Raw genomic sequence first — 15,668 nt, 5'->3', positions numbered from 1 at the left:
ACCTGCGACTCCTAGAACGCTTCCATCAATGCTGCCTCTGTACAATCCTAAACATCCACTGGTCAGATTATGTGACCAATACATATGTTCTAGAACAAGCAGCAGTCACAAGTATTGAGGCCATGTTACTGAGAACACAGCTGTGCTGGGCAGGGTACGTCTCAAGGATGAAGGACCACCACCTCCCTAAGATCTTGCTTTATGGTGAACTTGCCACCGGCTGCAGCAAGAGAGGAGCCCCAAAGAGAAGATACAAGGACTCCCTGAAACAACATCTCAGCCTTGGCCATATTGATCATCATAACTGGTCTACTCTGGCCTCCAATCGGGAGGCCTGGAGACACACCATCTATAACGCTCCTGCTTCCTTTGAGAACACACGCAGGATCACTCTCGAGGAGAAAAGACAGCGCAGAAAGAACCGTGTCTTGCAGAATATACCATCTAAGGAGTCCTTCTGCTGTGCCTTTTGCAATCGGACATGTCTATCTCGTATTGGCCCTATTAGCCACCAGCATGCTTGTAACAAATGTGGATAGAGCCTTTCCCAAATCTTTGTTCGCGAAGCCTAGCCATGATGACCAAGTACTCTCTTTCCTCAGAGAAAACCCCGCCACGCTTTAACTCGGAGGCAGCGGAGGGGTTTGTGGGACCCGGGGCTGTTCGAGGTGTGTGAGGAGACGTCCCTTTTCCCTCCTACCACGTTCATCACGCCACTACAGCTCCCGTCATGCCCCGCTCCGCCCAGCACCGCCCGTGTGATGTCGCGCGTTGCCCCATGGGAGTTGTAGTCTTTGGTGGCGGCGCCGCGGAAGTGACTCAGCAGCGCCGTGTGAGTGGGGGCGTGTTGACTTCCTGGGCCCGTCGCTCATGGAGGCTCGGGAGCGGCGAGGAGGCATCTGAGGGGTTCGCCGGCCGCCGCCATGTTCGGCTGCCTGGTGGCGGGCAGGCTGGTGAGCGCTGCTCGGGCCCGGGCGGGGCCCTCAACCTGCTCGGGGCTGGGGTGGAGCTGCCGCAGGGCCATTCCCCTCTCCCGGCCCCAGGCGCAGGGGACCGCACCGTCCTTGTGCCTCCTGCCCGGCGCCTCGGCCGGCCCCTGCCCCGCGTCCGCAGAGGCAGCTGCGGTGTAGAGCCTCCTGGCCAGGAGGCGGTTGCAATGCCCTCTGTTAATGTTGTCTCCTCAGAGACAAGCTGGGAGCTTAAAAGAAGCGTTTTAAGTCTAGATTGTGCCTTGGCTGCAAGGATGTGGCATCTCGGGTAAAGATGAGGGTATCTTTTGCTCTGGCATTCAGCCGTCCTTCTATTGCCTTTCTCAAGGTCTATTGTATTTCCTATGTGAACAGGTTTCCATGATCCTGGGGTTGTGCCAGCCAGGTGGTCAACAGCCACTGCTTATTGACTTGGCAACCTCTTCTGCACCCTACTTTCCTCCTACGCACGTGGGGAGCGAAGGTATTGATCCTGTAGTCCCGGGTGGGATATGTGTTAAGTGCAGGTAGAACAAGACTGTTGTGTCTTTCTGGTAATATTTTTTGCAGTTGTTCTTCTGCTGTGTTTGACTTTTATCTGGCTCTTTGCTCTTTAGGTTAGTACGTTCCTCACTTTTCTGTTATGTGCCACTTTAGGTGTATTTCTGTAAAAGGAAGTTCACAGTGACAGCCAAAAATGAAAAACACATTAATACTAATAAAGGTTTTGTTCTCTTTAGGTACAAGCAGCTCCCCAACAAGTGGCTGAAGACAAATTTGTATTTGATTTACCCGACTATGAAAATATCAACCATGTAGTGGTCTTCATGCTGGGAACTATACCATTTCCAGAAGGAATGGGAGGATCTGTCTATTTTTGTTATCCAGACCAGAGTGGGATGGCAGTCTGGCAGCTGCTGGGGTTTGTCACCAATGAGAAGCCAAGTGCCATCTTCAAAATTTCTGGTCTGAAATCTGGTAAGACTGGTAGAACATAGCAATTGGTGAAACAGATGTGTTCCTGTATGCATAAGGGGTAAATGTGTGAAGGTGGGTTTGAACAGAAAGCTACTTGAAAAGGCAGCCTGCTCTGTGTTTTCAGATAGTTCTGAGCAGATGTACTGGAAGCAGCTTGTCAGCTTGATGGAAGTCTGTGTGTGTGTTAATGTTCCCAGTGAAATTTCTCACTCATCTCACGTTGTACATGGTGTTAATCTGGAAATTTCTCTGAGCAGGTTTGACATGTGTTTTTGTGCTTCTGCATAAACAACCTGAGAAGAAATGATCCTGTAACTTCCCTAGCATGGTTTTCGGGCATTTGTCTAGAAATACCTGCAGCAGCATTTTTTTTCAGCTTCTGTTGCTAAGTGGTTGTGTTCTTTGTAGCTCAGACAGGTTTTGTAGGGAGTAGAGCTTGACAGTGATTTTGGACAGCTGGTGTTTCCCTGTCAGGTGCAGTTGCAGTATATAATTATCCAATAGAGGGTGTCATCGCTGGAAAGCAGCTTTGCAAATGTTTCAGTATTTTTAGTACAGACTCGAGTCAGAGGATGCTGGTGCTACCTGAAGAAGGTGTGTGTATGTTTTCCTGAATTTACAGTGGGGTTGCTATGTACATTATAAAAATGACAACATCTTCCCACAGCACATCTTTGTCATATTAAAGGGACAGATTTGTCAGTCAGGCAGTTTAAAGTGTTATGGTGATAAAGTAGTACACATCTTCTGTGGGCTTGAGTGTAGTCTGCAGCTGTAACTTAAATCTCTGTTTAATTAAGTGCTGAGGTTCCTGTGATAAAATGTATTCATTCATAAGGTAGTTGGCCTTCTTTTGAATCAATCCTGGATGTGGCAGTGTGGTATCAGATCAGGGCTCTCAAGCTGTAGAGCAAAATGAATTCTGATCATACACATTCCTCAGAAATCTGGGCTTTCTTCAGAAGAGAGAGCAACCGTAGGAAAGTTTTGGGGGGACGTGGTTTTGTATATTCCAAAGTTGTGTGGTTAGTGAAACAGCAAAGCATGTCACTGGTGCTTTTGCCATATGTTTCTCGTGCTTGAAAGACTGTCACTGTCAGACAGCTTTGAAGGAAAATGCATTTTTAGATGCTTTTTGCTTGATTAGCTTTAATTTCCAGGCAAGGGCTGCTCTCACAGAAGAATTCCGTGATGTAGCTGGATGCATTTGCAGGGCCTTAAGACAGTGTTGTGCTGAATCTCTGTGAAAGCTCTGCCATACCTGTTGTTGTCTACAGATTATCTCTGTCTGTGGAGTCAGTATAAGCTACATGGTCTAAGTGTCCATGGCCATAAACAATTTTGTGATGGAGAAGACTACATGACTGTAGAAAGGGAGGGATATCCCAGAAAGGGATAACAGAGAGCTGGAATCATTGAGAGACATTATTAACACTTGAAATCTGCATTTTTTTGAGAGGAAGGAAGCTGTGTCCCTGTTTACCAGCTCCCTCTGAAGCAGTGGTTGTAGCAGAGTTTCTTGTTGTGGGATGAGTTTTGTTTGTTTGCACATAAAGAAGGGGCTTAGAAGTACTCCCTGCCTTGGAATTGTAAAATTTTTTGTTTAGTTGTGCCTGAAGGCGTGGTAGAAATAGAGAACAGACTTTGGACTTGGATTTTGCACCCTTACGGAAGTATGTTGACAAGTGGGATAAAAGTTACAGGATAGCCTTTTCCATTACAGACTTTGCTGTGCATGCAGTGAAGTGCATGATGCTCTTCATGCTCTGATATCTGCATTTGAGGCCTGCACATGGGTAAGGTTTTTGATGTGGCTGGGCTGAAAAGTAGTGAGGGCTCACTATTTTGAATCAAGCAGTTGCTCTGCTGTGACACAGGGTTTGACTGTGAAAACCTGAGCCTGTGTTTCAGTACTGATTAACAACGTGCTGTGTTCTCTGCATTTGTAAGGTTTGGAATGCTAATCACAAGAGCCAAGCATCAAAAATGTGGAGTGTATTTCAGTTGTTGTAAGGATGGCAGTGGATGCTTTTATTTCACTGTTTTAGGCAGAAATCTTTCCAAGGAAGTGGTTCCATTGGAGTGCATGCCAAATGACAGAGTGGATGTGTTTTATTGTTTAGATCATGACTGTCTTTTTAAATTACATATTTAATAGAGCCTGTTATATGTTATATTTTTATTGTAAATGTCAGCTTCTGAGGTGAAGATATTACAAGATGTAAAACTAATACCAGCTCTCCTGTTTTTGGGATTTTTAATAATGAACTTGTGTGATATTTGGGTTCTGGTGGCTTTTCTCTTTTTTATAATATTTAAGTAAATTTTACCTTTATCAAGCAAGCATCTATCACTAGTAAAGGTTGACATTGTACAGCAATGACATTTCTAAGAAGAGGTTCTAAATAGCATTTCAGGAGAATAACTTTTCTTACTGGCCTTGTGTTAAAGTAACATTTTAATAGCGAGTGTTTTACTCATAAATGTAGCACTGTATTGCAGTTGTAGGATCTGGAGTGAGGAGTAGCACTTGGCTTCAGCTGAAAAGGATTCTGTGTTTGTGAATGTACTTTCCATATGGTTTGGCTGTTGGCTTCTTTCTGGTAGTGCCTTGTGTCTCTGCATTAGAATGGTCAAGTTCCTGAGATCTTCAGTCTTGAGCCTCGGTTCAACTGATCTGGATGAGTTTTTGACCATGGAACTAAGTCAGATGGTGCTTTAGATTTCTGTTAGCCTTTCTTGCAGCTCAATATAGTGTTGACTGGTCTGTAGGACAGACCTTGATTAGCTCTTGATTAGCTTTTCTTTCTCCTGCTAGTAAGGGACCAAAGACTGCTACTGGAACATCACCTGTGTTAAGAGGGTACTTGTCTGTTACATTTGCACGAACTCAGGTGGAGTATTAGTGTTTGTGTACTAATAGCATTGTGGTCCCACAGACCTTTCTCCTGCATTTTCCTTTACAGATGCTGACAGAAGAGTACAGGATTTAAGTGACTAAGTGTCTCCTTGTTTGCAGATTTAAGTGACTCTGTCTGTCCTTGTTTGCAGAGACCTTGGCTGAAGCTGGGACTGAAAGTATGGGTTGAGAAAGGTCAGAAGTGAGGGCAGGGGACTGGGATGATGCCCGTGTGAGTGGCAGGCAATTTGGGGGTGGTTTTCTGCCCAGTTCATTGTTTACTTTGTGGCACTTGTGAAGCCAGAGGTCTTTCTGTTCCATGGCTGTTTCTTTGACCTTTGCTTTTTTGGTGATTTTGAGCAGCTCAGGTGAGACCTGGGGCTGCCCAGCCCTCCCTGAGTCAGAGAGATCTTGAAGTAGTGTTCTCTACTTCTTCAGAGCACGAACAGGTTCACAAAACCCTGGGTTTTAATGAGTGAATTAAACAATTGTGCAGCAGTGCTGCATGTTTCCTGTTTATCAGCAATTGCTACAATGGAAATGAAAGGCTTGGTTCCCATAGAGAAAGGTTCTGCTGTCTTTCACTCTCAGATTGTATTTCCTCTTGAATCCATTTACTTCATAGGGAGCTTTCAAGTTATGTTTTTATGGTTTTTTGAAATTTCCTTATGATCTGTTGTGGTTTTTAAATGTACCAGTCACACTGTTCCATCTGTTGTGCTTGTGTGTACTTGTGCCTGTGTGGTATTTCTCTGTGTTTCTGAGGTAGGGAGATTTCTCTGACAGGAGCTGAGGAATACCTTTTACAGAAGGAACATGGTGATTTAAGTTCCACAGTCTTTACATGTGTGCCAAATCTAACATGTGCTGTCCATGGTGCTTTCAGGGAAGGGAAGTCAACATCCCTTTGGTGCCATGAACCTCCCACAGACGCCAACAGTGGCCCAGATTGGAATCTCAGTGGAACTGCTGGAGAACCTGGCCCAGCAGACTCCTGTTGCAAGTGCTGCTGTGTCATCAGTAGATTCATTCACAGAGGTAGCTTGGACATTCTGTTTTCCGAAATTCTCTGTACTATGAGTCTTAAGAATTGAGACTAAGAGGGGGAGGAGAAGCTGCTGTGGGTGGCTGTAGGATTGAAACCAACCTAATCATTGTCAAATCATTTGGCTGGAAGATTTAATATTTTGAAGTTACTTTTTCTTACACTGAAAAACTGCCTCCTGTAAAGGATTGGAATTTGCATGCTCAGTGTCATCAGGCCAATAGATTTATTTGTGTCAGTGCCACTCTGCTATAAAATTATTTATGATACTTCCTTAGAGGAGCAGCTATGACTAAATACATGTAAGAGACAGTGGATCTTTGGTCAGAATCACAGAATAGTCTGAGTTGGAAGGGACCCAGAAGGACCATTGAGTCCAGCTCTTAAGTGAGTGCCCCATACAGGGGATCGAACTCATGGCCTCGGTGTTATTACCACCAAGTCATAACCAACTGAGCTAATCTCAGGGTCATTTATAGGTGCTGAAACTTCAGTGCATAGACTTGCAGGGATGGTCAAAAACTACTAAAAGTCAAAGCAGAGCTGGACATAGACACAAATAGATATCCAAGTGTACCACTGACCCTTGAGAAATCCTTCTGATGTAGCTCTGCAGAACTACAGAATCATGCCCTCCCCCACAGAAAGATTTTTCTTTTTTCCAGTTCTTTCTCTGTGGATCAGGCCTTGCGCTACAACATGTGCCATTTTTTTACCCAGCCTGTTAGTTTGAACCTCTGGAAATCCACAACCAGCTCTGGCAGTTAGTTGACCGTCTAACAGCAGTTCAAGGCAAGCTAGACCTGCATGGTGGGTCATGATTTCCCTAACACTGACAGCTCTGGCATTATCTTTTAACATATCAGCAGTTGGTGAGGCTTTTCTTCAGGCCTTTTTTTCTTTCTCACTTTCCTTCCAGGTTGCTGAGGTAGACTGGTAATTGAACAGTAATCCTGATACTGTAGCTGATGTTCTTTTCCAGTTTATATACATTATAGCTCCAAATAGGTGATGTCTCTTGGAGAAAATTACCATGACTAGGAGTTGACCAACAGCTAGTTTTGTATAGTACAGTTAATTGAGCTTTTCTTGAGTTGTTAGGGACATATGGCATCTAAATATTTCTGATTCACCAATTTGCATTAGAGCAGTAGTTAAGTCATGAAGTAATAATGTGACCACTTCAGGTCATTTGCAAGGGTGCTCATAGATTTTTCTGAAAACAGTATTTAAAGAAAAAAATCCACCTCATGATTGCATAACATTTTTACAAATGTTATTTTCAGTTAGGTAGATTTTTCTATTAAAAGTAGCATCTTAACTGAAATTGTATATTGCCTTCAAGAAATGCACTTCACCCAAAGGTTCAATAGTTACTCCTATAGAGAAAATGCATTATGTCAAAGTTGAAGGAAACCTTTGAGGGAGTAGATTGCAGAGGAAGGGCATATATGACTGGGAGCATGTTTGTGAATGACTAATGGCTTTCATTTAATATTTAACATCATCTGTTTGAAGCTGCTACATTATAGCAATAAAAGTATCTTTTTAAAGGCAAAATCATCTGTTGCCACCCTAAGTTAAGGAGTTGCTCTCCCATTACATTTCTAGTAAGTTTCATGAAGATTTATGATTGAATATGCCGGTTTTTAATTCTGTGTAGTTATATATAAAAAGGTTGTTTGGAAAGGAGTAGGACAAAACTATAGAGTTCTGCATGTGAGTGGGGTGAGACTGAGGGTAGGCTCCTGGGACATCATTTCTTCTGCTCCTTTTGTCAGAGCAGGTGGAGGGAAGCACAAGACTGTGCCTATATTGACTCAGGTTCAGTTTTCCTGCATCATTTCACTGCATTCATTTTCTATGAAAATGGACTGTTCTTCTTTCAAAATAATGCATAGTGCTTTTTTTAATAAAAAGAATAGGGGAAATAAGGAAGTACCATAAACTTGTGTATTTATAGACTGACTTGGAATGTCCTACAACCTCAACCTCTGCATATGGGACTTGCTATTTCTTGGCCTCTCTTTCACTCTTGTTTCCTTATCCTACAGTTTAGGAGTGTCCTGTGTATCTTTTTCATGTTTTCCCCTGCAAGATTTTGTGGCGAAGGATGTCGGGATAGCAGTCCTTCTGTGGTGAATGCTGAAGGAAATTGCCCTGTCACTGGAGTCTGATGAGTTGTAACGAGAGAGACTGCAGAGTTTTCAGCTGGTTTAACAACTAGTGTTTTGCTGGTAGCTGGAATGGCAGCACTGACCTGGTCTGCAGGTCTTCTGATGGTTTAATTTGGCAGAGAGGGACAGCTCTTGTCACTGCATCACTTCTTTTTCACAAACAGAAAATGTTCTTTCCCAAAGCTGTTTATCCAGTTGGATGAAATAGAGCAGGGAGAGGGCAAGCGGAGATACTGAAAATGATTTATGGATACTGGATGTATCTGAGGGTAAGACTGAGAATTAAAATGTTTTGATCAATTTAAAATGGATCTCCCTGGATCTACTTTATCCACTGTCCAATTGTGTTTTAAATGACAATGCTAATTTTACTTCATATAGGAATTGTGTGTCTCTTAAACATTTGCACAGAAGTTCAAAATGAAAAAAATAACTTCCTTAAAATGTCTTTTTTTTTAATTTCAGTTCACTCAGAAGATGTTGGATAACTTCTATAACTTTGCTTCCTCGTTTGCTGTTACTCAGGCACAGATGACCCCAAATCCTTCTGAAGCTTTCATTCCGGCAAATGTAGTTCTGAAATGGTAATGGCAATGATCTGTAGTAGGCATTATTAAAACATCTGATTTCTAAGTATTGAACTACTGTTCAGTACTATTGTTCAAACTATTGAACACTGCTGTTCAGTGAGATGAAGCAAAAATTTTTAAAAAGTGTTTGTTCTTGGTTATCTCTAGTATAGAAAGGTCCTGTCCACTGTTTTTATATTTGTCAGCTTTTTTATTAGAAAAGTGCTATACAAGCTATGAATTTTTTTTGCTTCTAGAAATGTTACCCTGGATTTGCACTCAGTTACTGGTAATGGAAATGCTCTGGAGTTGTGGGAAGATGGAACACACTGATACTTGTCAATTTGTGCTTACTTGTTATATTTAGTCTCTTCCTAGACGTAGTTGCAGCATAGGTGCATTCTTTAAGAATATGTGTGTGATGGAGAAATCATGTTCCTAGTTGACCTGGTTCTGTCACCAAGATCCTTGAGTGTAAATACAAGTCTCTCTGAGAGTTGTTTTCCGAGGACTGGTTTAAGAAATAACTGTCTGGGAATATCCTGTGTAGTCTAGAGATAAACAGTGAACTGCAGGCAGTCCTTGAGGATGTCTGAAAATTTCCTTCCTATCAGTTTGGCTCTATTTAGCCTCTGTAGTATTAACCTAAACTCTTTTTAAATCAGCATTTTAGGCTATATGAACACAGTTTTATCATTAGTACAGTTCTCATAAATAAGTTAATATAAGCCATATATTTTCTTTGGGAGTATAACTTGATGCAGATCTCCTGTGTTCAGAAAGTAACTATGCACTCCATGAACATAGATGGATAAGGTCTCTGAGAGTAGTCAGGCTGAAATATTTTAAACCCTTTTGAGTCTCTTTTCTCATTTGAGTTGGACTAGGAACTATGAGGTGTAGGAAAGCTTTTTTTTGTTGGGTTTTTTTTTTGTTTCATTGGCAGTACCTTTTGATTCCTTACATCTTAGGTTTGTGGGGATTAAAAGGGGTTTTTAAATTTTCATGTGTCAGAGCCTATAGGCTTCGTAATTTCTTTTCTTTTAGAAGGGCACAGTAATTGTATACTTTGCCTATTTCTTCACTGCGAGTCAACAGTGAATTCTGATGTTCAGTTTGTGGGGTTTTTTTTTTGTTGTTGTTGGGGTTTTTTTGTTTGTTTCTTTGTTTGTTTTTGGTGGTTGTTGTTGTTGCTTTTTCTAGGTATGAGAACTTCCAGAGACGTCTGACACAGAACCCTCTCTTTTGGAAAACCTAAGCATAAATTCTGTCATTTGAAGTTCTTTCTGAACAGTGTTACCTGAAAGATGCATCAAGTAACTTCACTGAAGATTTTTTGGGTGGAGAGAGAACCAGACAACGATTAGTCTGAAAGACAAACTTGGAACTTTTATATTACTCTTAAACAGTATTTAAAATTAAAATCAATGAAAATTACCTGTCTGCATGTTAGTTCATTTAATTGAAGTACTTGGCTGCAACAAATCAGTGTTCTATGTGCATGCATAGAAGTATTTTTTTAAACTGCATTTGAAGTGGAAAAAATTACAAGATAAAAAATGGCAGCACTGTGTCATAATTGTGTGGTGTTTTGGGGTGCTGGAAACAAAACAAATGCAGTTTTTCCTTCTTTACCTCATTCTGAAGGGTGATCATGCGACTGAGAATATGCTGATGGTTTTCCTGCCAGTACTTGCACTGTAAATTTTTTCACTTTGTGGACAGCCAATATTCCTGTCCCCAGCTCATATAAATGGTACAACAGTATTTCCCTCTTTGGCAGTAAGACATTACTGAGTTTGATCTCGGAGTACCTGTCTTTAACTTTTCTTATATGAACGTTTAATGAAGAGGAATCTTCAGGAACCTTGGCTATTCTAGAAGAATTATTCCCACTAATTAGACAGAGTAAAATCTTGTTTCCCTTTGAAACAGGTGTGGAGTGTCTGATAATGCTGCTAGGAATGGTTATTGGCCCCAAAGGCTGTCACATCTGCTCATAACTTCACAGGATTTTGGGGTGGTCATAGTAATTCTAAGGAGTGCAGTTTCAGCCTGTGAGATGTCTACAGCCACATGTACCCAGGTATCTCACAGGTGAGCTCCAGCTGGCCCTTCAGCTCACTAGACCTAGGTTAGCTTGATCAGAAATACTATTTTGAAGAATGTGTCCTGCTTTTGTAAGTTACTTTCTGTAACTAAGGCCCATTCCCAAACCACTGGCACAAAAATAAAAGTTTATATTGGCTTCAGTGAGTGGGACCTGAAGCCTTTAAGGGTCCAGTCAGCCTTAGGTTGACAATTGTCCAGAGAATGGAAACACGCCCCTTTGATGCTTTTGAGCCTGCTTGAGGATATGTCCTGAGTTCACACCTCAGCTGAAAATGGACTCTTCCCTTGCATAAGAGCTGTGGAGCTCACCCGAGGGCCTCAAGGCAAAAAGGGCATGAGCTCAACCTGGGGGCCAGAAGAGGAGGAAAACAGAAGATTGATGAAACCCAGGAAAGATGTGTTAAGAACAACCTTTGGAAATTAAAACTAATTCTGTCCCAGGTAATTTACTCAACAAAGCTCAGGGTTGTTTCCCAAAAGCCATGTCACAGGCCCAAGCCCTGAAGAACTTGATCTCCTGCTCAACTAAAGGCTTTTTTAAAGACACATTTGTAGTCCATATATTCACGGAGCAGCAGCAATGAGGGAAGTTAGCAGAGGCCCAAGCTGAACTCCCTAATCAGAACGGGTCATTAGGATCACTGTGTGTGACCTGTCAAATTCTGCTGTAGGGTACTCCTCATTGAAGTTTTCTACAGCCCTCATTATCTGACACAGTTTGGTGAAGAATGAGCCATATAACCTACAGGTATATAAACCTAGGGGCCCTGTTTGGCTAGAGGCTGTCACTCTGAGCTGTACTAACAAGCTACTTCTGTTCTGACCAAAACTGTATTCTGGTTACACCATGATGCTGGTGGGATTGTTGTTTGGGCTTCATGAAGCCACAACTAGACCATGTGGGTGGGATGACTTAAGTCCAGTATGAGCTCTGTGACTGTTCTTACCTCAGCTCCAGTCATCAAGGCTGTGAAAGCAAACACGTATTTATATGGGTTTTGAATATTTCAACAGTGTGTATCAAGAACTTCTCCCAGTGCTGTAGCCACTGCAGGTTGGGCAGTTGTTGGAGCTTACTGAATGTGGTACATGCTTGAGAATATCACTGGAAATTACTTTTCTTTCCTGCTGTGGCTGAGCTCAAAGATCAGAAATTCATGGAGGGAAAGACTCCATCCCCCTTCCGTATCAGAAAGGTGCCTTTCAAAACTGCTACAGAAGTAAGAAGTGATTAATTTCTACAGGTTGTAGGGATGGCCAAACTGCTTCTCAAGTACTTTCTCATCTGTGAGGCACATGATTATGGTGGGTTACTGCTGAATTCCACCAGTTATGTGAGATCCCATAGTGTGATCATGATGTAGGATGCTTGAGGAAAACAGGCATGCAGTTTATCTAAGAAAATTTATTGTAAGAAAATGCCAGGGTCTTGTAACAGCACGTTTTTGTAATTTCTAGTTCTGCCTGATCAATTTGGCATTTGGTTTCAGCCTGCTAAACATCTTTCCATGTGGATTCAGCATCCTCGTGGGGTAAGGTCAGAGCCAGGCAGAGGAAAGGAGCAGCACCTGAAAGCCTGAAGAGGAATGGGCTCATGGACTCTCACTCCTGTGAGATCCCAGGGAAGGATCTGTTTCTATAGGTATGTAGCTCCCAACAATACTTATTACCTCAACACAGTGGTTTTAAAATGGGAGAACAATATTATATGGAAGCATCACAGTGCCCAAAGAAAAAAATAAAGTAAGCAACAAAATGCATATATTGCTGCTGGTTTACACAGAACCAGATGTGAAATTCATGGCAAGTAGTCAAAATTCTAATTGTGCTGAAGATTTTTTTTGTACTTTCGTTTTTTTTTAAAAAGTTGCTTCATTTCTTTACTGCAACTGTTTTCCCAGCACACAGTGCCACGGTGACATTAAACATTCTGAGGTGAACCTGAATTTCTCTGCAGCACTTGTAGAAGTATTAAATTTTTGCTTTTTAGCCATGGAACTAGAGCTCCCCAGTATAATCAGTGGTGAAACATGAGCATGAAACACACTAAAGAAAACACACACTCTTATATATACTAAGAAGGACAAATTCAATCCATATCTGCATGAAATTCTTTGGCTTAAAATTAAAAGCCTCAAGAACCCGATTTAAAACTACATTGTGGTAACGTTCTTTATTCAGTCACCACCAGATGGAGCAACACGCCAGGAAACAGGACCTTAACCTCTGAGGCAGAGACACAACCACTGAGTGAACAATCAGGAACCTGTTTTCTACTTCCACCTGTGGTACAAACCTTCTTGCTGCCTCTGTGCAAAGTCTCTTCCTAAAAGTCAGGACTGTAGTCCAAGCCTATTATTTATCCAATTTCTAAGTTTCTGAAAGTTGGTTGAATAAGACAAGGACCTCCAGGTACCTCTCAGCTTTTTTTTTTTTTTTGGTTAAGGGATGAAAGACAAATCGCTTCAGAGATATTCAGTGTGCAGTAACTGATAGGATCAGCAACTTTCAAATTTTATTGTGCTTTTCATGCAGAGTTCATAAAGAACAGATGTCTGTAACACTTGCAGCCTCCTGAAACAGTTTCCTGACTGTACTGCACAGCCTGACTTTACCTCTCCCTCACCTGTCTTCAGATGGGAAACAGGAGTCTATTACAGAATTTGTCAAAGAACAGAACTACAGGTGGCCTGCAGACAATGGAGACTATTTTTGGTAGGTTTCTCCAATATTAGGGTTAAACGATACTTCTTTTGCTGAAGAATTTTGGCACTGGAGCTCTCCAGGTATGTTCCACAAAAGCATATATTAAAAAGTGAAAAGGTTTTGGAAAATATTAAACTCTTCTTTAAATTCTTTTTATTATTATAATGATTATAACTAATAGTTCTGTATCTTCCAGAAGACACAGAATAACTTTACTTTTTCTCCTTTTTTTCAGTCTAGAACCTAGGCAACTCTAGAAAGAAAACACCCCAGTGAAATAAATACACAACTTTTATGTTCACTTGAGCTTTATGAGTCTGCATGTTGACAAAGAGGTTTTTTCCCCTTGTTGTGTATCTTATTGATATTATTAATCCTAAAAGCAGATGGGGCTGACTGTTGTAAGGGAGAATTGGCCTGTTACAGCTCTACTTTTACAAGTTCTTCTCTTCATTAACACTTTTAATCTGATTTCAGCTCCGTTCAGGTTTCTCAGGGCAAAGCTGCTGGAACATTTGTCTGCATTTTAAGACAGCAGTCTTCAGCACATTCGTAAGTTAATACAGAAGTTAAAGCTGACCCTAGCTGTGATAGGCCTCTCACCAGTCAAGCACCACCCTTCCTTTCCTTCCTCCCAAACAGAGCAACTCACTTGTCAGAACGTACCACTTACATACCAAAATAACAGCCATGGCTGAAAAATCCCTACTGCCTTTGTATTCCATTTCACTCAAAACCCCGGACATGGGAAAACACAAAAGACTGAGTCTAATGGCTCACTACCACAAAGCATTTGCAAAGGCTAAATGGTACCAGCCTCCAACTCCAGTGTTCTTAGTATAATTTAGGTCACCTATCAAAGTTCCTTCCTTAAGGCTGCAGGATGCCTGAACACTCCCACTGCTTTTCTGCAGTGCTCTCCCAACCCCACCCCCAGCCCCATAATGTCTCAGACTCTGCCAATCCCACATACTTTCCACAGAATGAACTATGAGGTACATGGGCTTTCGCTGTTGCATAAACACTGGTTCATACTGTGCCAGCAGTTCTGGAGGTGCAGTAGAACTAAACATTTTCTCCAAGCTCCAGTCTCACCTGTATACCTCTTCAGCTAATCTGTGTTCCAACTCTGCAGGAATTTGTTTCCTCCCTTCAGAACTCAGGCTTTTACCTGGTTTTGCCCAGCTCTGTGGTTTTACACTTGGCTTCCTGATCATGTTCCCTTAGACTAGACAGTCATGGGCACAAGGAGGAGCATGCCGGACACTTGGTTTGTGCAAGCAAAATAAGGTCCAGAATCCAGCTCAGTTAAACACTAGTTTTGGACAGAGCTGTGGTACTACTGCAAGTCCCCACTAGCAAGGACAAGGATTTAAAAGAGGGGAAAGAAAAAAAAAGGGAAACCAATCATATATTACAGATTAAAAACTTGTAAACTACTTGCCAGTTCTGGGCTTCATTTTTTGCAGGTTCCCAAGGACACAAATCAAAACTGGCTTAGTCATATTACTTCAAACTGAACAGGTAGGTAATCTAAACAGTATTTACAAACTTCCCAAACTGTAACAAACAGGAAAAAGCAATGTCCTGAAAGATAAAAGTCAGATATGCAGTTAACAAGTCAGCAGCAGACAGAACTACTTAATCTACTGATCAGAAAAGCACACAATGATAGTGTACTTGTATTTACATAATAACTTCATACTTCTTCTCAAGTAACATGTTATGGTGAAGGATAAGAAGGGCACAGTAGGGAAAAAAGTATGTAAATGGTTCAGCCTCAGTAAATGTTATTAACCTTCTTCCTCATTCAGGCACACACAGCTACTGCACAATGTCCTGGACCACTTCCAGAACACAAACATGAGCATTCCAACTATGTGCTGACAAGATACACAAAAGTGTTCTGAACACAGATCATCACTGCTAATAATTTCTGCCATCTTATCCACTTTTCCCCTTACATTTTTATAAATTGTACATAATTTAAGCCTATATAAAACAGTATTGATTTCAGAATTCCTTATTACTAAGGCAAGTGAAGCATTGAGGAGGCTATTTGGGAATAATGACAGAGGCAATTAAAATATATTTCCAAGAACTAACTTTCACATAACTGCAGTAACTAGACAGACAGAATTCAAACAGAAGAGCAATGTGATCCACAAAAGAAAAAAAAAAAGCCAGTAAGGTTTCTTCCCCTAATTAGTAACA

General features: G+C 41.6%; 1 protein-coding gene across 7 annotated transcripts; it reads left to right on the top strand.

The window, feature by feature from the left end:
• Positions 1-757: 757 nt before the first annotated feature.
• Positions 758-10,073, top strand: HIKESHI (Hikeshi, heat shock protein nuclear import factor). Of its 7 annotated transcripts, none has more exons than XM_027664038.1 (6): positions 827-953; positions 1,344-1,454; positions 1,766-1,946; positions 5,732-5,883; positions 8,533-8,651; positions 9,840-10,073. In XM_027664038.1, exons 1-6 carry the CDS (start codon positions 924-926, stop codon positions 9,892-9,894), a joined length of 648 nt encoding a protein of 215 aa, XP_027519839.1. In that variant the 5' UTR covers positions 827-923; the 3' UTR covers positions 9,895-10,073. The 7 variants fall into 7 exon arrangements, 5 of the variants coding, with proteins under 5 accessions (XP_027519445.1, XP_027519839.1, XP_027519672.1 ...); XM_027663871.1 differs by having other exon boundaries at positions 1,344-1,452; positions 1,709-1,946; positions 9,840-10,070; XM_027663946.1 differs by lacking the exon at positions 827-953 and adding an exon at positions 1,126-1,257 and having other exon boundaries at positions 1,344-1,452; positions 1,709-1,946; positions 9,840-10,070.
• Positions 10,074-15,668: the final 5,595 nt, after the last annotated feature.

Source organism: Corapipo altera, unplaced genomic scaffold (assembly GCF_003945725.1).
Source record: "Corapipo altera isolate COAL_440 unplaced genomic scaffold, ASM394572v1 0, whole genome shotgun sequence".
Classification (NCBI taxonomy): Eukaryota; Metazoa; Chordata; class Aves; order Passeriformes; family Pipridae; genus Corapipo; species Corapipo altera.
This window is presented reverse-complemented; position numbering and strand designations above follow the sequence as displayed.